A 24621-nucleotide genomic window follows, 5' to 3' on the forward strand; every position below is an offset into this window, starting at 1 on the left:
GGCTATTAGTGTTGTGATTTGTGTGTGTGTGTCTGTGTGCATGCACACACATGTAAACATACTATTGATTTTATTAATTACTAATTAAGCAACATATGTAATACATATTAAAATGTATAAGTATAAAAATTTATCTTTTCAGAACTCATTACTATGCTACATTACTATGCAGCATTCAATAACTATATTATTTGAAATTCATAATGGACTGCTGATAAAAATCTAATTAACCATAAGAGTGATCAACCTGAATACTTGCAAGTTATGTTCCTGCCATATCTGATTGTCCATGTCTCCTGCAACAGATTTGACTATAGTGAAAAGACACACTGGGAAATGTTGTTTAATTGCATGTTTAGTGGAATGTCTTGGTATATTCTTCCTGGATGTAGTATGCTTAGAAATAGACAATGGCCATATAGTCCATGGAAAGTGAGGTGTGCAGACTGAGATGTTGGCCTCACTTTGTGTAGACAGTCATAGAGATGGTTAAGTCAGAGTATTCTGATCAATCATAGATTATCATAATGTGATAAATTATAAATAGCAATCCATAACTGCTATTATCCTAAATACCTTAAGTCAGTTCTACTATTTTGCAAAGTACATACTTTTATTATACCAAGACGGAGTAATTTCGACCCGGAAGTAATATGTTGTAGTTCCCTCATAATATTTGTGGGTATCTTATATGAATCGTTTGAATAAACAAGGCGGACCTATGTCGTGTTATATAGAATTATAAACTATGTTGCCTCAAGTCAGCGTTAGTAACATATTACAGAATTTTTGTCGCCGTCATCAATGCGTTTAGACCTAATCTATTTTTTGCAACGCCCTACGAACAGCCACCAAAAAGCAATCTGTGGCTGCCTTGCTAGCTAGCTAGTTAGCTATCTGGCTAGCTACTGTTTACATAATTAGATAGCTAACTAGTCAAATTAACCTAGCTAGCGAAGTGTAGATATTACTGATTAAAATATCGTTGTTTGGCGCATTCTAGCTGGAATTTTGAAAAAAAAATGGCAGAATTACATATTGAGCCGAATGCAACGGGCATCATCGAGCAGACCGAACATCGTGAAATCCGTGCTTCAGTTAACGTTAGGCTTCCCTCGCCCACTCTCGTTATTCCGTCTCGGAGTGGCTTATCTAGTCCAGGGGTCTCGGGTTCCAGACCTGTTTTTGGGTTCCCGATGAAGAGCAACCCTAGTTCCCCATCAGAACCTACAGAGAAACCAGGATCTCGGTGGGTTCGGCTGAACGTCGGGGGCACCTATTTCATCACTACGAAACAGACCTTATGCAGGGACCCCAAGTCGTTTCTGTATCGATTATGTCAAGAAGATCCAGATCTGGATTCAGACAAGGTGTGTTCTATATCTATATATCTATATCTATATATATCTATATATCTATCTATATATATATATATATATATATCTAATAGAATATGTATGCAACTAACCAGAATGTATACTGCTGGATAAAAAATCACGTGTTGGTAACATGTGCACAGCTGCTCCACCACGGGTTTCTTCACACACCCAGAGTATAAATTCCAACAGTTGGTGAGAGTCTCAAGTAGATAAAAGTAGGTTTTTCATTTGTAGAGAATGATTACCTTAATGTCTTGTCTATAATTAAATATTAATTAACTGTTCAAGCTAAATTATTGGTCCCTTTTCTGTGTCTTTTTCTTTGATGTTTACTTTCTCTGTATGAAGCTTTGTTTAAGGACCATTCGGGATGCCACAATTTCAAAGAACTGTATTATAATATAAAGAAACAACATTCACTTATGCAGTTTAGAGGATGATGAATCATTGATGAAGTGTGACTTTGCCTGAATCTGTGGTGGCTTTTTCACATGACCATAACACATTACTGTCTTTCTGCACAGGATGAGACAGGAGCTTATTTGATTGATAGGGACCCCACATACTTTGGACCCATCTTGAACTATTTGAGACATGGTAAACTGATAATCAACAAGAACCTTGCCGAGGAGGGTGAGATGGTCTGAATATTCTGTCTTTGATCCAGCATGGCAACAGTAATTATGTGGTTGGTTTTATAATCATTTTTTGTAGAGAAAGAACACAACCTTGTCAGGTAAAACATAAAGCTGAGGAATGCATTAAAAGAATGTTACCTCTTTTAAACTACAGTGTTCAGCTAAAGAATGCATTTAAATTCAAAGTCATTTGATAGATTAATGTATGTGCAGTATATATCACATTTCTTAAAGTATAAATTTAAAAAAGCTACAGGCTGTATTTTGTGGGAAAAACAGGAGCTGATCTGTAAGAATAAAAAGATGGGTTAAAAGATTTTTTTTTCCACAGGAGCTCCCTAAAATATTCTGAAGTCCTTATTATTGAAGGCTTGTCTCATCCTTGCAGGTGTACTGGAGGAAGCAGAGTTTTATAACATTGCATCACTCGTAAGGCTGGTGAAGGAGAGGATACGAGACAACGAGAACAGAACATCCCAGGTGTGGGGACATCAAACGGGGTGGTGGGGTGCTTTAACTTGTCTTATTTCTTTTCTTATGGCAGATTAGAATCACACAGGTAAACTGTACAAATTGTATCATCTGTTCATCCTAACATATTCAAAGTCAGGAAAATTACTTGGAATATAGGGAATATATGACATGAGTCCCTCAGTTTTCAAGTATATTAAGTGAAAGAGCTACTTTTTCTTCTACAGCCATTGTTTAGTTATTTATTCACTTATTTTCCTACATCATGAAAAAACACAGTTAACTGAAGAACAAATAGCTTGTCTAAATTCTACCAAAACAGAATGTCTGTATGTGCACCTTAAGTAATGTTTCACTATCTTCCTTAAATCGTTCATATACTCTCTTATTAGTCAGCATAGTGTAAAATATTAAACAGTTTTGTATGATAATATATCTGAGTATTGTATTAAGCATTTTGCAAATAATAAAAGAAAACAATGAGCCTTATAAAACACTGCAATCCCTTCATTCAAGATCCCCCATAGAACTCCACTCAAGCAAAATACATAATGGTGCATGAGAGAAGAATTGGCATATTCCATAACAAACTAACAGCAACTTAATTAGAAAGCAATAACTGTTTGTAATACAGTGCTATGTCATTGCTTGCTTGTGACTTTAAGAAAATTTAAGAAACTCAGTATGCCATTGTTCTTCACCTTGCTTGATGTATTTAGCAGATGTTTATTTCACATACACTGGCTGTTATTGAGCAGTATGATTTCTCAGCGTGTATTGTTTAGATGTCTTATAAAGACATGGAGACAGCTTAGCATTCTGTCTTTGCAGGGCCCTGTGAAGCATGTGTATCGTGTACTCCAGTGCCAGGAAGAGGAGCTCACTCAGATGGTTTCCACTATGTCTGATGGATGGAAGTTTGAACAGGTGAGTCCTACTTTCTCATTGCTGTGCTCTTTGATGAGTATGTGTGGTTCTGTGTGTCTATGATGCAGGTAATTAGTCTGAGCACATTGTATTTTGAATATGTGGAGTCTATTGAAAAGAGTGGTTAAGTTAGCTTTACTTGGAATCAGACTTTTTCTTAATTTCCTTTGAAACATCTTTTGTTCAGTAGAAAACACCCAGCTGTAATTTCAGAATAAGTGAATTTTTGCGTAATTCAATGTTTGGGTTATCTGGCTCTACATCTATCCATTCAGTCTGCTAAACTATGGATTTCTAGTTAGCCTCCACTTTATTCCATTAGGTGTATTGTAGACTTCAAGCCCATACTGGACAATCCAGCACAAGTCTTATTTTGACATACATTGGTTTTGTGAACCAGATGATCATGATGTATTCTGCCTATTTGCCTATTTGTGTCACTTAATAACCACCCATTCTTGTTTGGCATAACTATCTTGTCATTACCTTGATTCAACTTGCTTGCCCTTTCAGCTTATTAGCATTGGCTCTTCTTACAACTATGGCAATGAAGACCAGGCAGAATTTCTGTGTGTGGTTTCCCGGGAGCTCAACAACTCCACTAATGGGATTGTTATTGAGCCAACTGAGAAAGCTAAGGTGAGAACTGGACATGAGCTGTATATTGCTGTATCATTTTAAAGCTTTTATAAACAAAGAATGATACCATGTTGTTAGACCATACATGATAAATATCAAAGACATCTCTAATATCCACATAATATTGCCTTTGATCTACCCTTGATCTACCATCACCAAGTTGAAAACAGAAGGCAGTAGATTTCGTATTTGTGACCTCTGTCTGAGTTCAAGCTCTTCTGTAACCGTATGCTGTAATTTGTCACTGACCTCCAGGACAGTTTAAATATGTTCTCAGTTAAGCAACTGTCACTTTAAATAGCTGAACTCTTGCTTCATCAGGACTTAACGCTCCTATTGAATGATGTATATCAATTGATATGTTGACATGTCCTGCCGATATCTCACCCATGGCTGGATGTTTTCATGTTGTTTTTTGCCTGCTATGTTTTATAGATCCTTCAGGAGAGAGGTTCCCGGATGTGAGGAGAACCTCTTGGCTGTTCTGATGCAGATGTTTCAGCAACCCTCATCCAGACTTCTGTCCTTCCTCCACCATGCAGCAGACTCCAGGTCCATCAGCTCTCACCCCTGTCCTAACTTTCTTTTGCCATCCTCCCTTGTGCCTTTCTGCAGTGTGGGTCTCTTGATGATACCACCCTCCCCCTCCCAGCGGTGCTGCAGCATTGGCCATCCAGCACCATCACAAGCGATCACTGCTGTTCTTGATCAATCAAAAATGATAAAGACGTTCTAGTTCAAATAACCTGTGATTGTGAGACTGCTGTTGACAGCTAAGGGGGAGTCCAAGCAAGGTTTCTGAGGTTTTATCTATCCATTATAACCTTAGTTTTCCACGCAGCCTCAAAACCTAATTGAAAGCATCGCATCCTGATCATCTTGATCCTAATCATTGTAATCTACATTGTTGCCGATATGCTTGTTGCAAGGTATGCTTAGACCCTGGCCAGCTAAGCTATGTCTACATCAATGAAATCTCCTCAGGACTTCCAGGGGTACAAAAGAGTAGATGAAACCACTGTCCCCCTCCCACTACTCCACTGCTCCTAACAACCCCATTAACTGAATGTACAAGGTGAGTGAATGAGTGAGCAGGTCATGGTCATTTCACTGTCTGCCACCTCCTGGCTTGGCAGAAGGTGCCGCATGGAGCAAGACGGCTGGCACAAAGAAGATGAGCTGGAAACATGCAACATCTGTCTCCATCATGGTGTGTGTTTCTCTTTAAGTCTCTCTGCCCTCCTGGAACTTTGCCCAGGAATGACCAGAGGGGAAGGGAGGACACAGATGGGCGATTTCCTGCTTGGGCAGCCCACCCATCTTTTATCTTTCCCTGCTCTCGTAGCCATGGACATTTCATGCATTCAAACTACATAAAAAATGAAAAGAAATCTGTAATTCTGGGACATGTAAAGATTATGATTAATACAAATACATGTATTAAAAAGAGCCTGATTGCAAGTCATGTAATTGTTATCTGTATCATAGCTGTAATTTATGTTTAATTGAATGAATTACACGATTTGGCTGGGGAGGGTTATGAATGGATCCATGCTCATAGTTTACTTTGTCCAGTGCCTGCTCACTCTTTGTGTTTCTTCCAGGTATTCGCGTATGACTGGAAAACATGAGGTCTTATTTCACACTATTTGTCAATATTGTTTTTACTTCATTTTACAAAAGTGCATATCGTCATACAAGTGCTCCAAGAGCTTGTTTAGACAAAGTGCCCGGTATTTTGAGTCCGGGCAAAGCTAGTTGGGTGGTTCGGTAACATGATTGTTCATTTGTTTGACTCAGTAGGTTCAGTTGTACTTCTCCCTAGAACATCATCATATCTTGGCTATTTAACTGTTTCTATCTCATATTTAAAAAAGTAAATTCTAGTGTAATAGCTTTGAATGTTAAGGGCTGTATTTTCCATGGATTGAGATGCTTGTCCTTATGTCAAAATATATTGTATAACTCAAGGTAAACTGCTAAATTCATATTTTGACATTGGACAGTACATAGTCCTCTTTTACAATGAATTAATTGCCCTCAGTGTTTGATATTTGGCCAATGAAGAATAACTTAGAAACTAAATCATCCACTTTTAAATATGTAAAACCTACTAAAAAAAAATCTGCTATTATGCTAACAAAAAGTGTACATTATCAGATGTGGACAGTATTTGATGAAAGTTTATCCTTAGTAAATATAATGCCACACCTTCATGCAGGCTATGTTGGTCATATCATTTGGAGAGTCAGAGGCAGCATGATGTACATCATGTCAGAACTGTTTTTTTTGGCATGTTTTTTCATTCCTTTAAAATGTAACATTATTTTCTTGAGTTTGTGTTGGAAATCTTTCCCTCCACATTGCCTTATACTTACATGATGTTTTTTTTCCTATTTAAAATGAGAAGCAGAAGAAAAGGCTGCTAAACAAATGTACCAGGCCAGTCCATTTGCTAGTCTAATTTTTAATTTCACAAAACATGTTTTCTTTGTTAGCAGGTGAGTTAAAGTTAGGTACGTGTTGTCTAGTAGAAATGTGTTGGTTGTGTATTTTAATACTCTGGTTTTGGCTCATTGAACAGTTTCAGAACAATATAATTCTCTCAGACATGATTCTTTGTTCAGCCCTACTTGTTTATTAATTTCAGTTGTCATAATGGGTGACAAACAGCTCTATCTTCCTGTGTGAAGCTACCATTTAATCTGTGTCACTGACTTTTATTTCTTTTAATCATTTTAACTTGATTTACAATCATCTTCTTGTCAGTATCCAGTGAACATTTCTCAACATAAGGCTTCCCTAATGTTTAAAAGGCTTCTTATGACCTATGCCTGAATGTTCTGAGGCTTTTACCCAGTCCCTTGTTTCACTATATTATATGTGCTGAGTACAGGTTTGCTTCTTCAGATTTCCCTTTTGCCAGTGCCTGTATGTTTGTTTGTTTTACTCATGTCCTAAGGACACTTTTCATTTGTGCTCTTATTCCTGTACTTACTTGCACTTTAAGTATGTCCATGTCTTAAGTTTTCTGACTTCCACAGAGGTGTGTTACCCATAGCAAGGTCACACAAAAATGTCATATCTCTGCAGCCATTGCAGTTTATGTGGGGTCACATTACCATTTTGGCATAATCACAGTAAATGTTTTCTTTTTTATGGTTTATATAATTTTGAGACATTGTAATATTTGAATTGTGCATCTAAATGACATAATAGAACTTTAATATAATTCCTCTTTTTATCTTTAAGACCTTTCCTTCCCCTTTGTGGGCAAACAAAAAGATGATGAAGCACAAGATGTTTCTCGCTGGTGCAGGGGGAGACAAATCTGAGTAATCAGTCATTTGGGGGATTGAGGGTGTTCTTTGTGTTTGGTACATGAACGCATGCATGGTGTTAGTACATAATGTTATATACTGGGACTTTGGCTTTGTGTTAGCTAAGGGGTGAAGTGGTGCATGGACAGTGGGTAGCGAGGCTTGATGACACGTGTGTTGTGAAACTCTGACAGGTCGTCTGTAACTGAAGACTTATGATGCCAGAGCGTGTCTCCTGCTTTGTTTCGTTTTGTCTTGTCCAAACCTTAGGTTAATATTTATCACAGGAATTTTTGATAAAAGTGTGTAGCACTAAATGTCATTTAAAAGATGACCCGATAGAACATGAATGCAGACTTCGGTTGTGTTTATTTACATTAAAAATACTTCATATTCATAAAATGGGGTTAGATTTCAAGACTGCCATAATAGTCTGCTACGCCTGCATGCTTTTATATACAGTACACACGTGTGCATGTGAGCACACAAAAAAGGCATTTAAACACATATTAAAAACCTGTTGCTTACACCAATGTTTTGAGTGTGTTATCAACTGTATTGATGTCAAGTGTGACCTTTGTCTAAATGGAGATTGTGGAGCTAAATGTTCTGGAAATGAATAGTCTGGGTCAGACTGTCCTTTAATTCTTTTTTTTTATTTTTAAAGTTTTGCCTTCTGAAGCGGTTTCTTTCAATGTACAGATTAAAATGAGGGGGAAAGTGTCTGATTTTTATCATAAAATGTATTTGTGTTCAAAATCTTGTTGTAGTTCTCATTTTATCACACAACTTTGTTGCAGTTGCAATTGTTTACCAGAGAACTGAGCATGTATGTACACCGTGTATGAATAAACAATGTTTTACATAAGCAACACGCTTACCAAAACTGTATAGTACGCATAAGTGAAAATAACATGATTTGTCCCTGCATACAGAAGTAGCTTTGAAAGTTATTACATATTATGACGAACGGGATTTTCTTTTGGATTGCGTTTAGTAAGGTGAAAAACAAGACCCAGAGCCCAATCAAACTGATATGTTTATTCACTTTGGACCAGGCTATGACCGTGGTGGGAAATACCATAGCAGGGGCGCTCAAATTTCGATGGTCCGTCATTAAAGGAGCCACGGCATAAAGACGTTTCTCTTTAACCTTATCGTATTTTGTGGCTGGTTCTGGGAACAAGTGTATTTTGCTCTATGCTTTGGAGGCAGATCTGTAGTATTTGCATTTTCCGCTCTCCGTAACGTTGCCGATGGGTTTGCCCACTCCCACTTTACCCCGAACATGACACCGTGCATACACTACTTGTAATATTCGCCAACACGGCTTCAGCCTTGGCAGAAAGGGACATGATGACCACTCAAACCGAAGGTTTGAGTCACTGAAGGTAGGATCCCGCGTGTTTGTCTGAGCCACGGCAGTCAGGAGAGTAGGTACACTATTACGTTCACGCAGGCAATAACCCAAGAAGGCATCCCCCAGGCACTTCGTTTAGATGTTCGATTAGCCTACGTGTCGAAAGAATTTGAGTTAGTTTAAGTACAAGTGTGGTACCTACTACTTTTTGGAAGTCTCATTAGTCAGTTTTCACTGGTATTTTGTCTTGCTTTCTCGTGTTTTTAAACCTACATCAAAGAATGGCTTAACTTCTGTGATCTTGGCTAATGGCCTTACAGCAGTGGCACTGGCAAACACAACTACAAGTAGTCTGTTTTTGTTTCTCATTTGTTAAAGCGCCTATCTTTCCTGTTTTTTTTCCCACTTGTCTCCCGACTTAGCTAACTGCTCTGTTGAGGCAGAGAAAACTAAAATATTAAAATACAAGTTACAAGACATCTGTTTCATTTGTCCACTCACACTATTCTAGTGGTGATGCTCATGGGACTGAAAATCTTGGTAAACGCCACTAGTTTCATGCTTACCAAATTTTGAACCAATTTAGTTGTCAGCTATGATAAAGATTTAGCAATTTATTACAAATAACTCGTCTTCGACACTTCCTGATCTTATGTTATCCAATAGACTGGCTGGTTCGCTTTCGTATTTCCCTATCAAGAGAACAGCCCTTTACTATATGTTATCCTTCAATTATTCTATCCGTTTCTATTTAAAATGTTATACAGTTTTTTTTAGTCTATGACAGAGGCTTTCGCTCAACTAGTTCATCAGTTTAATTGGTCATATTGTGTAACATTTTGAGGTCATCCAGGCTGAACATGTACTTTATTAAGTTAAACAAACAAACAAATAAATAAATAATATGTAAAATAAAAGCGTCCTCATGTAAACAGTGATCTAATTTATGGAGCTTAGCACAGGAAGCCAAGTCTGTTGTGTTAAACGTTTTTGTGTTTTGCTTTCTTATGTCTTTCATAATGCAAATATGACTTAAATTACATTAACGGTTATAGCATGGCGCAACTGATCAAATTGACTGGTCACAACAATACACAAAATGCAATCAAGTTAATTTTAATTTTTAAAATTTTGTTCTACATAGATTCTGTGAAGTTGTGAAGAACCAAGCATGTGTAAGCCTGCCTTGAAAGCAAATAGTTGCCGAGACCAGTCCAGAATATCCTGGTCCATATAGGCATACAACGGGAGCAGTGACAATCAGGTGACTCACTCAGGTATCAGATATGACTCCTCAGAAGGAGCAGGCAGGAGAGTCCTGCTGTCGAAGGTCAGAGGAAGGGGATAAAGGAGTAGCAACGCCAACCATGACTGAAGCACATCCAGTGGCCTTTGATGCACCAGATGGGGGCTGGGGCTGGGTGGTTCTGGTTGCCACCATTGTGGTCCTAGCCCTGACACTGGCCTTTCCATCCTGTATGGGCATCTTCTACACAGATCTTCAGACAGAGTTTCATGCCAGCAACAGTGAAACATCCTGGGTGCCATCTATAATGACTGCAGTCCTACATGCTGGAGGTAAAGATAGCAGTTCTCATGCTACATTTCTGAATGCCAGCTGAATGTGTGCTTTACATTTAGAAGAATTTAGTTCCTTTAATCTGAAGAGTGTTAGTTAATTTCCAGTCTCTGTGTTTGTCAGAAAATGTTTGATTTGCAAACACGAACCTGGATACTTTCCTCTAGTGAACAGGAAGTTGCAGTTGTTGGTTCACATCTGCTTTGATAATTAAGGCTGATACTTTGCCTCTTAAAGATAAACACACATGAGTCTACATTGTGTTCATTGATTACAGTTACCAGCAAAGACCATAAACGCCAAATCACATTATAAAGGATTTATGGGTGTGAGAGAGGGAGCTCCAGTATTTGCTTTCTGTGTTTACACCTTAATTCTGACAAAGAAGAAGATTGTTACAAGGATTTGCAATTTGATTATGCTGCCATTTGACAGAGTTGAGTGTTCTCTTTGCAGAACCATAGTGACTGTATAGATCAGGGACATGCATATATACAGTCATGGCCAAACGTTTTGAGACTGACACACATTTTGGTTTTCACAAAGTTTACTGCCTCAGTTTTTTTGTCAGATGTTTATATGGTATAGCGATGTACAAAAATAAGCATTTCATAATTTTTTATGTTTCTATTGACACATACATCCAGTTTAAGCAAAGACTTAATATGTACAGCATTGACCCTTCTTTTTTAAGACTTCTGCAATTCGCATCAGCATGCTGGATATCAGCTTCTGGTCAAAATCTTGACTGACAGCAACCCATTCTTGTCTGATCAGTGCCGGGGTTGATCACAGTTTGTGTTTTTGTTTGTCTACCCTCTTTTTGAGGATTGACCACAGGTTTTCAATGGGATTGAGATCTGGGGAGCTTCCTGGCCATGGACAGAAAATTTCAATGTTTTGTTCACCATTTGCTCAAACTTTTGCCTAAAAACATTGCCATGAATAAGAAATGGTATCAAAACATCCTCCAAGAGCAACTTCTCCCAACGATCCAGGAACAATTGGGTGATGAACAATGCTTTTTCCAGCATGATGGAGATGATGTCACAAGGCAAAAGTGATAACCAAGTGAGTCGGTGAACAATACATTGAAATGTTCTATCCATGGCCAGGAAACTCCCCAGATCTCAATCCTCAAAAAGAGGGTGGACAAACAAACACAGAAACTGTGATCAACTCCAAGCACTGATTAGGCAAGAATTGGTTGCCATCAGTCAAGAGTTTGCCCAGGATCTGATATCCAGCATGCCAAGGCGAATTGCATAAGTCTTAAAAAAAAGAAAAAAAAAGAAAAGAAGGGTCAACACTGTAAATATTAAGTCCTTATTAAACTGGATGTTTGTGTCAATAAAAAGTAAAAAAAAAAAAAATTTACATATGAAATGCTTATAATTGTACTTCACTATACCATATAAACATCTGACAAAAGGATCTAAAAAAAAAAAACTAAGGCAATGATACCATGAACATTGTGAAAACCTAAATTTGTGTCAGGCCCAAAACCTATGATACCACTACAAAATTTAGTTTCTCTAGTTTTACATTTGATGGGTATGTGTTTGACCAGGCTGAGCAGTTTTGTTTTATTCTATAAACTACTGGCAACAGTTCTTCTAAATTCCAGATATATTGTATTTTAGAGCATTTTTTTAAATGAAAATTACTAATGGTCAAAATAAAGCAGTTACAGAAATTTCAAACCACAAATAATGCAAATAAAACAAGCTCATATTCATTTATAAACAACACAGTACTAATATTTCTACTTTGGATGAGTCAAGAAATCAATATTTGGTGGAATAACCCTGATTTTTAAATCACAGCTTTCATGCGTCTTGGCATGCTTTCCACCAGTCTTTCACATTGCTGTTGGGTAACCTTACGCCACTCCTGGCACAGAAATTCCACAAGATCGACTTTGTTTGATGGCTTGTGACCATCCATCTTCCTCTTGATCACATTCCAGAGGTTTTCAGTGGGGTTCAGGTCTGGGAATTGGGCTGGCCATGATAGGGTCTTGATCTGGTCGTCCCTTATCCACCCTTTGATTGACCTGGCTGTGTGACGGAGCATTGTCCTGTTGAAAAACAAACAAACAAAACAAATCAGAGTTGGGGGACATTGTCAGAGCAGAAGGAAGCAAGTTTTCTTCCAGCACAGTTTTGTGAGTGGCTTGATTCATGTGTCTCACAAAGACAAATCTGCCCGATTCCAGCCTTGCTGAAACACTCCCAGATCACCACTGATCCTGCACCAAATTTCTCAGTGGATGCAAGATACTCTCCAGGTCTCCGTCTAACCATTACATGACCGGGTGTTGGACAAAGGTGAAAATTGTACTCATCAGAGATGACCACCTTACTCCAGTCCTCTACGGCCCTTATGATCTTTCGCAAACTTCAGTCTGGCTCTTCTTTGCTTCTCATTAAGGGCTTTTTTTTTTTTTAGCTTTACTTGACTTCAGCCCTGCCCCAGAAGCCTGTTTCGAACCGTACTTGCTGTGCAATTCACCCCAGCACACTTTTTTTTTTTTGTAGGTCACTTGACATCATCTTATGGTTGTTAAGTGACATTCAAATGAGATGGCGATCATCGTGGTCAGTAGAGAGTCAGTTTTAACCTCTGCCAGTCTGCAGGTGGTGTTGTCCCATGTGTTTGCTGTTTGACCTTGTTCTTATGAACCACAGTTTTTGAAATTTTCAAGATGGAAGCAACTTGATGCTCACTGTATCCCTCTGCCAGTAAAGCTACAATTGAACTCTTCTTTTCCTCATTAAGAACCTTTCTTTTGGCATGGTCTGTAGCTGTATTTTGACTACACGTACTTTTTGGGTAGTCCCAGGACTGCGTTTCCCATCCAGCTGGTTCTATAACAAGAGAATAGTGATGACAGCAGCAGTGCTTTTTATACTGTTGCTCGTTAGAATAGGATTTTGTTCAGGTGATCACCTAATCAGCATTTCATTAAGTAGAATGAGGTGTAATCTGTGAAGGAATTCAACAAACACTTGAATGGAATGGCTAGCACCTGGGGCAGGAGCATTAAAGCTGTTTCTCTTGCTTTAAAATTCACACGCACAGACGCATGCATGTACATTTGAGTGTGTGCCTGTGTGTATGAGCATGTGTATTTGCATATAAAGTAATATCTTTTTTTAAAAACATTTGAAGGAATGTAAAATACAGTGGGGGGAAAAGACTTCATTCAACAATAACTGTGCATGGCTTATTTACTAAAAGCTCTACTTTTTATTAATCATTTATCACTGTGTTAAGCACTATATTGATCTAAAGTGGTCCTTATAGGCATTCATTTTGTAAACAAGGTGGCTGGATTACAGTTGAATCCTTTGGAGTTCTTTTGGTGTTTTTTTCCTAACAATAAGTGTTTAATTCTCAGGTCCTCTATGCAGTGTCTTAGTGGAACGATTTGGTTGCCGGATAACAGTTATGGTGGGAGGAGTCTTGAGTGGAATGGGAATGGCAGCCAGCTCCTTTACACATTCCATCATTGGACTTTACATCACTGCAGGGGTCATTACAGGTCAGTTTGACCTCAATCTTCCCAAAACAGCCAAACTCTGACACACATAATATAGTTACATATTCACCTCACTGAATTTCTTTAAACATCCCCCTACCCCAGGCCTAGGCTTTTGTTTCAGCTTCCAGCCGGCTGTCACAATCCTGGGCCATTATTTTGTGCGCCGCCGTGCCTTCGCCAATGCTATGTCCTCCACGGGCACCGCTCTGGGCCTAGCCACACTGCCCTTCTTGGGCCACTACCTGCACAGTGAACTGGGCTGGAGAGGTAGTTTCCTTGTGCTGGGCGCTGTGCTGCTCAACTGCTGCGTCTGTGGTGCTGTTATGAGGCCCCTGGTGCCACGCTTGCCCAAAAGACAGAGTAAATGCCCTGCACCGGTGCCCGAGGGGGGCCTGAAGGCACGTGTGGGGGTGCTGTCGAAGAGCCTGGCAACATCCTTCCGCCGCCACATGGCATTCGACCTGTTTTGCAGTAACCATCGGTTTTGCGTCTTCTCGCTGGCCATCACCTGGATGATGCTGGGATTCGTGGTGCCACTGATCTTCCTTGTGCCCTACGCCACCGACCACGGCATGGACCAGAGCGAGGCGGCACTGCTGCTCTCCATCATGGGCTTCACCAACATCTTTGTGCGGCCACCCGTGGGACTGCTCTTTGGCCTGCCATGGTTCAAGGGTCGCCATATCTACGTGATCTCAGTAGCAGTGCTGCTGAATGGCCTAAGCGACAGCATCTGCTGCATTGCACCCTCCTTCTCTGTGCTGCTGATATACGTCCTGTGCTACGGGCTGTCGATGAGTGTGGTGGGATCACTGGTCTTCACTGTGTTGATGGACATAGTGGACATGAGGCGCTTTCCTGCAGCACTTGGCCTTCTGTCCATCATGGAGAGCGTCACACTGCTGATTGGGCCACCTCTTGCAGGTAGAATGAAAACACAAAGTGTGCTGATGTGTCTGTGTATGAATTTGAGTGTATGAATGGTTTGAATGTATTCGTATTTGTCTAATTGAGGTTAACCGTGTGAAGTATTTACCACAGTGGTTGTTCATCAATGGTTATTTCACTCTTTTTATCCAGTTAACCAATTAACCAGTGTGTGATGAGAGCCCGGCACTTAGATGCACTGGTTATACCAAAACATCCATTAAGTAGCTCTTGAAATCTGTCATTACTCAATACCAATACCACTGCCCAATACCTTCCAAAACCTTTTGTGGCAGTCTTTCTATTAAACAGCTTGACAAGTGATATAAATCTTAGCTGTAATTTCATAACGATCAAAACGGTTTGGTTTTATCTATAACTCAAGCCCAAGTACAGTTGGTGCCAATGATGCCTGCTTGTTCAGTCCTGCTTTCAAGTAATCCATTCCTCCACCCCTAAGCATTCGGCACTTTGTGTTCCTTTGTTTGTGCTTAAAGATGTACCTCTCTAAGTGTGTATGCATGTGGACAGAAATTCTAAGTGGGAATGGAATGTTCCTTGTACTGTGAAAGCAATGAACTTAGAAGGAAATTAGAGGGCAGGACTGGGACTGGTGCCAGGCTCTCTTTCCTGGGGTGCTGAGATTGACCAGGCAGCTGACTGCCTGGCATAAGCGCTGTGCTGACTTAAAATGTCAGCCATGCAACCCAACACCATCCACTGGCTGTAATGATAAAGTCTCACGCTGTAGGAAACACCCTGAAATGTACTGCCTCTAATTTTAAAATTAGTTACTTATTAATGTATTGTGAAAACATTGGTATCTAATTTGTATATAACAGTTGACCCATTACATACATCATTTTCATCGCATACACCCTGTTTTTCTGTTATGCGTTATCAGTTCTCACCTAGATAGGTCTGCTTATTTAAGCATGATGTAGTTCACCCATGACAAAGCAAATTAACCTATGACAAAGCTAAGGTGAAGTCAAGAACATTTTATCCAGTGCTTACTACTTTTAAAACACATTAAATGGTTCATGAAGTAAACCCTAGGTATTATATCTTATAGGGTAAAGTCAGACCTACACCTCTTTAATTATGACCCTGCCATGTGGTCTAGTATGTTGTGATACTTACAGATACAGTAAATCACTAAGCCTACCTGATGTATGTGTCTTGTTGGTATGATTCAGGCAGTCTAGTGGACAGGACTGGAGAGTACACGTACCTGTTCCTGGCCTGCAGTATCACGGTGGCCTCATCTGCCTTGTTTCTACTGGTGTCCTTCTACTGGCTGGACAGGCGTGAAGCAGCAAAGAAGGTGGTGCTGCCTACCCTGGATACACAAGATGTGTCTGAACACAACCTGGTGCCAAAATATCAGTACATCCGTGTGTCTGTGGATGGGAAGGATGATCGTTCTTTCACCGCAATGGAGCGCGTCACTAGTGTCTGAACTGTATCCATGGCTGCACCATGACCATCTCAGTTAGTGTCTCGGGTCTGTGTGCTACATCAACTGGATAAATATGCACATGTATTTCAGTATGGTACTGTTTACATTTACAGTTTATTTGTGTATGCCACCTATTCAGGAAAAAATAGTCTTCCTCTTATGAATTTCAAAATAAGGTTTACCCACCTTGAACTCAGACTTTAGAACAGTTAGGCATGGCACTTTCACCTGTTTACATTATCAGGTTCTTAGAATCCCATAATAAAATTTCCATGCCACCATTTGCACAGATTCTAGATCCCTTCAGCTGTACTGCACAGTGAGCTAATGAGTCTTCTTATGACAATATGGTTAATGTCCAGGCTGGAAGTTTTAAAATGAGTGCTGTACATTTCTTTTAAAGAGTTCTTGACATCCCCATATTACATAAAACAGGACTTTTATCATTTCCCACACATCAGCTTTGTACTGTTTCACAGTGTTTGAATGTGCTTCAGTTTTAATGATTTGCTTAATGGTGTCATGGAATTGTGCACAAACAAGTGCTATATAAAGGATAATATTTAGGTAGAGCTGCTATCCTGGAGTACAGGCCAAAGATGCTGCTGCTTCCACTGCTTTTTAGTGAAGTTAAACCAATACAAATATCAACATTGTTAATAAAGTTGTTTTATTTAAATTTTATTTTAATATTGCTATTTTCAATTTGCCATATGAAAAGTTTGGAAGTCTACAAAGGAGGAAAGGGCTATGTATTTATCGTATATATCATTTTATTTAGAAGACAGCTGAATTTTTTATAGAAACTAATAAAAATAAATAGTTCTTAATTAACTAAGGCATACAGTCTATTCACAATAAATGAATCCCATAGGCTCATGTAACTGTAAAATTCCGAAGTCTAGTTATCACATAAGGAGAAGGGTCTATCTGCAGAGCCACAGTACCGCACTTTCAGACCCAGATTATCAGGGCCATACAAGTACACGTCTTGTGGTTCATTTAAGAAAGTGTTGTATATATTTCTAACCAAAAACAGTTCTTCTGTTGTTATGATGTCAAGCTTGTATAGAAGAACCCTTTTTGGTGCTATATAGAACTACATACCAAGCTATATATAGTGTATATATAGTTCTAAATAGCACTTTGGTGCTATATAGAACTATAGGTCTGTTTAAAATAAAAAATCAGTTGTTGGCATTGATTGGTCTGATCTTTCTCAAGTGACTTGTACATTACATACTGTATATACTTTTGTAATGTAAAAACAAAAATGCTCCCTTCCCTAATACATTTGTTTTACGTTCCCTGCTTACAAAAAAAAAAAAAAAATCATAGAAGCCAAAGTTTCTGTTAGCCCCTGGTCGTACTCAGTAGTAACTTATGGTATTTTGTGTTTTCCTGATGTCACGGTATAAAGGACTCTAATGATTTATCAGGTGATCTCAGGTGATCAGATGCATTTGATGATTTCTTAAAGGCATCTAAATGTGTCCTACATAGAATTCATGGTTCTAAAGAGAACCATTTCCTTTACTAAAGAACCCTTCAGAGACGAGCCAAGACATGCACAAAACACACACATACATACGTGCATGCGTGTGTGTGTGTGTGTGTGTGTGTGTGTATATATATATATATATATATATATATATATATATACACACACACACACACAGACATACAGAGAGCGAGAGAGCTTGGTGTTGATTCTTGTAGAATTCAGAATTGGAAGAGGAATGATGTAGGTGCAACACAATCTTCTGATGCTGAATGCAGAAGGTTTGATGGGCTGCTCAAGCATCTCACCTGCACAGGATTTCTCAAAGATCTTCAATGAGCTTCAGAGCCTATCACTGAAAAACTTCAGTTAGATAATTATATTATTTATCTAATTATAGCCAATCTAAACAGATTCTAATGATATTTATAATATTTTTTGGGAAATTCAGTTGTCTTCTTGTGAACATTTCAAAACAAAAGCACTTCTCATCACAGTTGGCCCCTCCTAGCATTGTTTTATTTTCTCCATTCCTGTTCTGGTCCTTGTTTTTGTTTTTACCAGTTGTACCTGTTGTTTCACCTACTTTTTGTTAGCCCTTATTAGCCTGTGTATATAAACCCTGTGTTTATTGTCATAATTTGTCTGATATGTGGTTGTTCAGCTGGGATGAAACTGGCTGTTCCTACACAATCCAAGTTTGTTATGTCTCAGTACCACCAAGTGCTGTTGTATCTGTTCCCACTCCTGTTTCTGTGCCTTAGGTTCCTGTGTCTGCTCCTGCCTATGTTCCTTGGTTTGCTCCTGTTGTGACCCCAGCTTCTGTGTCTGCTCCTGTGTCTTCTGTTCCTTTGTCTGCCTGTGTCCATCCTGCTCCTGTTTCTGCCCCTGGGCCTGCTTCTGTACCTGTCCCTGCTCCCTGTCATTCCAGGACACCGACAGTTATAGAAAGGTTCCTGTTCTTGGTCTGTTCTGTTTTTGTTTTGTGCGAGAGGGAGGCTTTTGTTCCACTAGGAGACATATCCATATGGCAGGAAAGCTTGAAATGCCAAGTAGGGAAGTTGAGGAATTCGGAAGTTGGAAACTCTACAATGAATAAAATGGGAAGATCCAACACACTTTGACTGCCAGTAGGACATACCTGATAAGCTATGCTGAGTGTGAAAGAGGTTTCTCAGCACTTAGTGACACTTCCATAAATACAAGAAATCATTTAAGAACAAGAAACCACTCTGGTGTTTTCTTCATTTACATACATAGGCATGGCCCACCTCTTAAGATGTTTAACCCTCACCCTTCTATGCAGTCCTAGCTCGGGAATAAGTCAGCTAGCAGTAAATAAGTAATAGAGGCACATACTATCACAACTAGGCTACTGTGGCCTAGTGTTTTTGCAGGTTAATATCTATATATGGACTGGAGCATTAAAGTATGTTGTGAAGCTTTCAAAGTGCTTACATACTACAACTGTTGTACTTAATTTTAAAAATCTGCTTTTCCTCAACCATGATAATAAGGACAATTAAACACAACAAAAAGTTGAATCGGTAAACAGGCTGTAATTATTATATTCTTACAGTTAAGCATATGAAGTTAAATGACACCTGACTAGGATTCTGGGTTAGACAGACATAAATATTTGCAACCCAATGAATATTGTGGATAAATTTCTAAATATGTGGATAAAAATTATAGAAACGTTTATAGTACGTTTTTCGGTACCAAAAACAGTGAAGTGTTGAAATATTTTGAAATATTTTTACTTTAAAACAAACAAACAAAAAAAGCCACATGCATTCACTCATGCTTTTTTATTAGTATGCGATCCACAAGGGTCGCTATTACCACACTGGTTGCTTTTGTGTGCATCGGCTAGAGCTATACCCTCTCACCAGCCAGAGCTCACGGTTGCATGTGTTTGCAGTCAGTTATCCTATGTAGAACTGAAATAGTTCATTGCCAAAACATCTGATTTACTAATATAATTTTAACGCTGTATTCGGTAAGACTGAAAAGAGTGCTGACAGCTTGAAAAGTCCACTCTCTTTTCAATCAGACCAACTGCAGCTTTAAAATGTGATTTCATCTAGCTGACCTTGTTTGTCTGAAAATAAAATGTGCTACTCATTACTCGATATAGGCATCATTTATGCTGGGGTTGCTGACATATTTTCAATACTCTGAAAATATTAGTGTTTCTTCCACAGACTGTCTTTGCTTAATTTTTCATTTATAATTTGTGCAATAATATGCTTATTTTAGTCAATTACCATGTATAATTGTATAGCTACCATGTTTTTACAATCCGAGCCTAGTTTGGGCTCATAGACTCTTTATATAGTCTATGGTTGGGATATAACGAGAGCTGTGGTATAGACTGTTTGCGAGCACATACACATGTGCATGTGTGTGTAAAAACACACCACAAGTGTTTTTTACTGTATGCTTAATCCCTATACTCTTCATACCTTTTCCTAGTAATTTATAAAGTCTGTACTCTAAGAAACTATAATAAGCCAAGTAAATAAATAATGAAGAATTTTTCACACCTGGAATACTATATCAGAAGCACAATGTCATATAGTCTTTTTGTGACTTCATTCAGAAATGCTGCACTTATGCTAGAAAATTACTTTCTAAATTCTAATGTAATTTGCCAAAAAATCAGTTGGAACAACCTGGATAGGATGGTGAAAGTAACAATAGTTTCAAACAAAAGTAACTTAAAAGTTCTACACTTAAAAAATGTTCCTGGTCATTAACCTGCATCAGGTCGACTGCAAAGGTACACACAAAATATTTTACATATTGTGTTTTTAAAATAAAACCCTAAGTTGGTGAAAACATTTAACATGTTTTTGCACCATGTTTGTCAGATTAGCCAAAATTACACATATCCCTGGCAAAAAACAGATCACATGACCTATTTCATTTCAAAACCAGGCAGTAAGCTCTGCAACACTGGAGACTTGATGATTTTTTTTCTTTCCTCAGTATACAGATTCAGTCTGCATGAATGTGTTCAGTGTGGTGTCCCTCTGACTCCTACTGAGACAGCACCAGAAGAAACCACTGGACCGCAACCCCCCATCTTCATCAACAGTGTGGGAGAGAATGAAGGTCACCTACCTCTCTCAGAAAGTCCCCAGTACCTGCACTCGCAGCAGCTTCAGTGTGTCAAATGCTTCTGAAGAAGAAGATGGAGAAATGAGGTGGCGGGGGATGCCTACACACCTGGATGGTATCCAATTTACAATTACAATACACTTATGCCTCCAGGACACCTAATCATGATTTCTTGGTGACGGCACAGAATGACAAAGCTCAGCATAGCTCCTGGCCTGGAAACACTCTCAGAGCTCCTGACCAGGTCAGAGCTTACAGCTCTAATGCTGCTCCTGCCGTGGGCCAGAGCTGCAGGAGACAGATGGAGCAGCGTAGCTCCAGGAAGAGGAGGAGAGAGCTCTTCTCACAGCTCTGAGATGGAGAGCAGCCCTAGCAAGATGAGAAGACGAGAGAATGAATGCAAATGACTAGTTCCTTCACTCAAGCAATAATAATAATAATAATAATAATAATAATAATAATAATAATAATGATAAACTTGTTTGACTTTTTGTATAAGCAGTAAAGATAAAATAAAAATTAATGATTGTTTACTGTAGGGTTTTTGGAGGGTCCAGCTCATTTTTTTTGTGATAAAAATATAACAGTGATTTCCGAACGCCAGTAAAGCAGATCAAAACTGATTTATACCAGCAAGCTAGTTAATAAAGTACAACACCCTCAAACGTGACGAGTTCCTTTACGTACAAAACGTTATTACGTACAGTATACACGTATTTTAGTCTACAGTATTTTATAAATAAAAAACTAAAAATGTTACATTAAAATTCTCTCCTAAGGCCATGAAAGCGTGACTGAAATTCTGACGTTAATCACTACAGAAGTACTTGTAAAGAGCTGGTAGTGGGGTCAGTCTAAGTAGATGTTACTGCACGCTATTGCCCTCTAACGGTTCTTCCAATAATTTATGACCAAGAAGCCACAGTGTTATAAATTACATATTTAAGTCGTTATTTCTAAGGGATTTTGAGACAGTACGCACATTTCACTCTTTGGGGAATAATCTGATTTGTTTTCCGTCAATATCTGAGGGCAAATCTACGTAAGCCTGCTGTATAGTTGTAGCAATGAAACTGAAAGTAAAACCCTAGCTGACCACGAATGGAAATTTTAAGGGACAGTGGTAAGATCGTTGGATATATAGAGTTATTCTGGTCATGCGAATAATTTTAAAACACGATTTCAATTGGTAGCTACTCTTAATTCAGATTGCATAACGGTACGACCAAACGCGAAACGGTTTGTATCGTGTAGAATACAGTTGGGTCTACACGAACGATTTGAAAAAGTGTTAGCTGTGTAAAGAAGCGTAAGGACAAGGCATAGGTGAACGTTTCTTCGATGGCTCACCCAATCGCATATGTCATTGTCCTCTGCTGTGACCTGACCCTCTGGCTATCACTGTTAACAGGACTACTGTGGTTTGAAGGAACCTTTAGACTGGACTTGATCTGGCTTTCGGCTTTCAGGACTCTCAGTTGGGTCGTACTTAATGGAGCTAGTTCTGTGGTTGGGTACAAGAGTTCACGACCTCTGCTAAAGCACTGGGTAGCTTTGTTGTGTTTTTTGCCTGCTGCCTATGAAACTGTACAAACACTATTCTCGGGAACCCAACGGGGCTTCACTCCTGTGCCCACCCTAGGCATGGTGGTCCTGAACGCAGTGGCTGCCACTCTGGTGTATTTGGTGTGGGAGAAGGCATTTCCATCCAATGGGTCACCTAAAAAGGATGCAAAAAATGAGAGAAAAGATCAAGAGGCCAAGGCTCTCTTGCTGAGAGTGATTCACTACTCCAAACCAGACTTCCTCTACCTGGGAGCTGCCTTCCTTTTTCTCATATTGGCAGCATTATGTAAGTTTAGCTTCTGTGCCTCTCTATGGTTTGCACAAAGTCTTAATTTAGCCTTGTGCAAACCTCTGCCTTGAATTATCCTAAATACTAAATGATAAACACCCACTTTAACATAAGAAACAGGGTTGGATTTTTTTGTTTTTATATAATTACTTTTTGCTCATGCTTCAGTTATATAGAGCCAGCAGCAATGGTTTAGATATAATAAACTGTAATGTTGCAATTCTCATTTCAGTTGAATCATGTATTCCATACTATGTGGGAAAAGTCACTGATGTTTTGAGTGGAAAATACAAGCATGGGAAGTTCAAGTGGGCTATCGGATTCATGTCACTGTACTCTTTTGGAAGGTATGTGCATTTTCTCTGTTGCTGTTTGCTGTTTTCCTGAATTTGTCTAAGCATGCTATATATATTGTTTGTTTGTTTGTTTTAGTTCTATGTTCACTGGCTTGCGAGGAGGCTTGTTCATGTGTAGCCTAAGCAGACTCAATAAGAGAATACGACACTTGCTGTTCCAGAACCTGATGAAACAGGAAATCAGCTTCTTTGAGGAAAACAAACCAGGTAATAAGCAAACAAATTACTGTCCATGGGTGCAGTCAGCTGATTGTTTAGCTGCCTAGTTTGAATAAAATGTTTTTGCATTACAATGGAAAGATCACTGTTACGATCACTGCAGCAGAAGTATTGTTGAAGTATTGCTTTTGCACTATGATAAATACCCATGATCCTATTTTCCCATATGAACTTGCTCCTTTCCCCCACAGGAAGCCTGACATCACGGCTGGTTTCAGACACTGATAAGATGGGCCGCTCTGTTGCCATGAACGTGAACATCCTCCTGCGCAGCCTAGTAAAGACGTGTGGTATGCTGGTCTCCATGCTCAGCCTGTCCTGGCAGCTCACACTCCTCACGTGTGTGGAGATGCCAATCCTTGCTCTACTGCAGAACTACTATAACATCTTCTACCAGGTAATGTGCTTTCCCCAGACCCTTGCTTAGTCTTACGAAAGTGGCAACAAACTGGGATTGGCTCCCTTTACTCAGTTTAAGCGTCAGCTTGGTCTCAATGTCGTAATGAGCAGAAGACCTCCAGGGAGCTGCAAGACTGTAAGGCTGAGATCGAGCAGCTGGCATCATCGGCCATTGGAGCTGTGAGGACCGTGCGCAGCTTCAGGGCCGAGGCCCAGGAGCAGAAGGGCTATGAGGAGGCCCTCAACAGGAAGCTCCAGATCCAGATACGCAAAGGCATCTACAGTGCAGTGCACCTCCTTCTGCGCAGGGTAAGGCTTTCTGCACAGTGACCACAAATTCAGCGTGTGGCTGCAGCTGAAGAGCTCACGTCTCCAGTAATTTGTGCTTCTGTCAGGTGAAGCCACACGCTACACGGTTGTTGTAATACAAGCCACCAGCCCACCGCTGTTGTTGGTGATCACTTAGCTTTGTCTCATGCCTTGTGTAATGGACAATGTCTGAGTGTCTGTATTTTGTCCCGGCATAGTTTGTAACAGTGAGCTTGAGAGTGGCAATGCTTCTTCTTGGCCACCATCTCATCTCCTCAGGCCAGCTAAGCAATGGGAGCCTCCTGGCATTTGTGCTGTATCAGAAAGAAATGGTGACCAGCATGAAGGTGAGTTCAAAGTCTGTTATTTTATGTAAATGCAGTTCCTTTATTCACTTAACAAACCAGGTTGTATCTTTTTTGCAGCCTCTCTATACCCATGTAATTTTTTTTTGTGTTATTGTAACACTGACAAAGTACCATGTGTTGGTTTTATGTTCTTAGCATCTGGTGTTTGTCTATGGAGATATACTGAATACAGTGTGGTCAGCGGAGAAGGTATTTCAGCTGCTAGACAGAAGGCCAAAAGTGAGAGAAGCAGGTGACTT

General features: G+C 39.4%; 3 protein-coding genes and 1 long non-coding RNA gene across 5 annotated transcripts in view; 3 read left to right on the plus strand and 1 right to left on the minus strand.

Annotated features, from left to right (window-relative positions):
• The first annotated feature begins 675 nt into the window (after positions 1-675).
• kctd2 (potassium channel tetramerization domain containing 2) lies at positions 676-8242 on the plus strand. Its single transcript, XM_027013367.2, has 6 exons — positions 676-1370; positions 1904-2012; positions 2406-2497; positions 3320-3415; positions 3929-4054; positions 4490-8242. Exons 1-6 carry the CDS (start codon positions 1023-1025, stop codon positions 4517-4519), a joined length of 801 nt encoding a protein of 266 aa, XP_026869168.1. The 5' UTR covers positions 676-1022; the 3' UTR covers positions 4520-8242.
• A 306-nt stretch (positions 8243-8548) lies between these two features.
• Positions 8549-17453, plus strand: slc16a5a (solute carrier family 16 member 5a). The gene is made up of 5 exons (XM_027013348.2): positions 8549-8765; positions 9879-10312; positions 13717-13860; positions 13963-14784; positions 15987-17453. The coding sequence occupies exons 2-5, from the start codon at positions 10021-10023 to the stop codon at positions 16247-16249; spliced, it is 1521 nt and encodes a 506-aa protein (XP_026869149.2). The 5' UTR covers positions 8549-8765; positions 9879-10020; the 3' UTR covers positions 16250-17453.
• On the minus strand, positions 12353-21677 carry LOC113579423. Its single transcript, XR_003410873.2, has 5 exons — positions 21411-21677; positions 21133-21245; positions 20880-20937; positions 16022-16129; positions 12353-12393 (listed from the first exon to the last, which is right to left on the minus strand). It is a non-coding gene; the product is annotated as an uncharacterized LOC113579423 (long non-coding RNA).
• Positions 21678-21792: 115 nt separating this feature from the next.
• tap2t (transporter associated with antigen processing, subunit type t, teleost specific) overlaps positions 21793-24621 on the plus strand; it is a 4624-nt gene continuing 1795 nt past the window's right edge. Inside the window, exons 1-8 of one of the 2 annotated variants that reach the window (XM_035533513.1) lie at positions 21793-21999; positions 22519-22728; positions 22964-23078; positions 23164-23294; positions 23498-23703; positions 23817-24014; positions 24233-24361; positions 24518-24621. The exon at positions 24518-24621 is cut by the window's right edge and continues 85 nt beyond it. In XM_035533513.1, the coding sequence (XP_035389406.1) occupies positions 21978-21999; positions 22519-22728; positions 22964-23078; positions 23164-23294; positions 23498-23703; positions 23817-24014; positions 24233-24361; positions 24518-24621 (1115 nt within the window). In that variant the 5' untranslated portion in view covers positions 21793-21977. Of the gene's footprint in view, positions 22729-22963; positions 23079-23163; positions 23295-23497; positions 23704-23816; positions 24015-24232; positions 24362-24517 lie in introns of both variants that reach the window. The other variant, XM_035533512.1, reaches the window with a different exon arrangement.

This window comes from Electrophorus electricus, chromosome 14 (assembly GCF_013358815.1).
Source record: "Electrophorus electricus isolate fEleEle1 chromosome 14, fEleEle1.pri, whole genome shotgun sequence".
Taxonomy (NCBI): Eukaryota; Metazoa; Chordata; class Actinopteri; order Gymnotiformes; family Gymnotidae; genus Electrophorus; species Electrophorus electricus.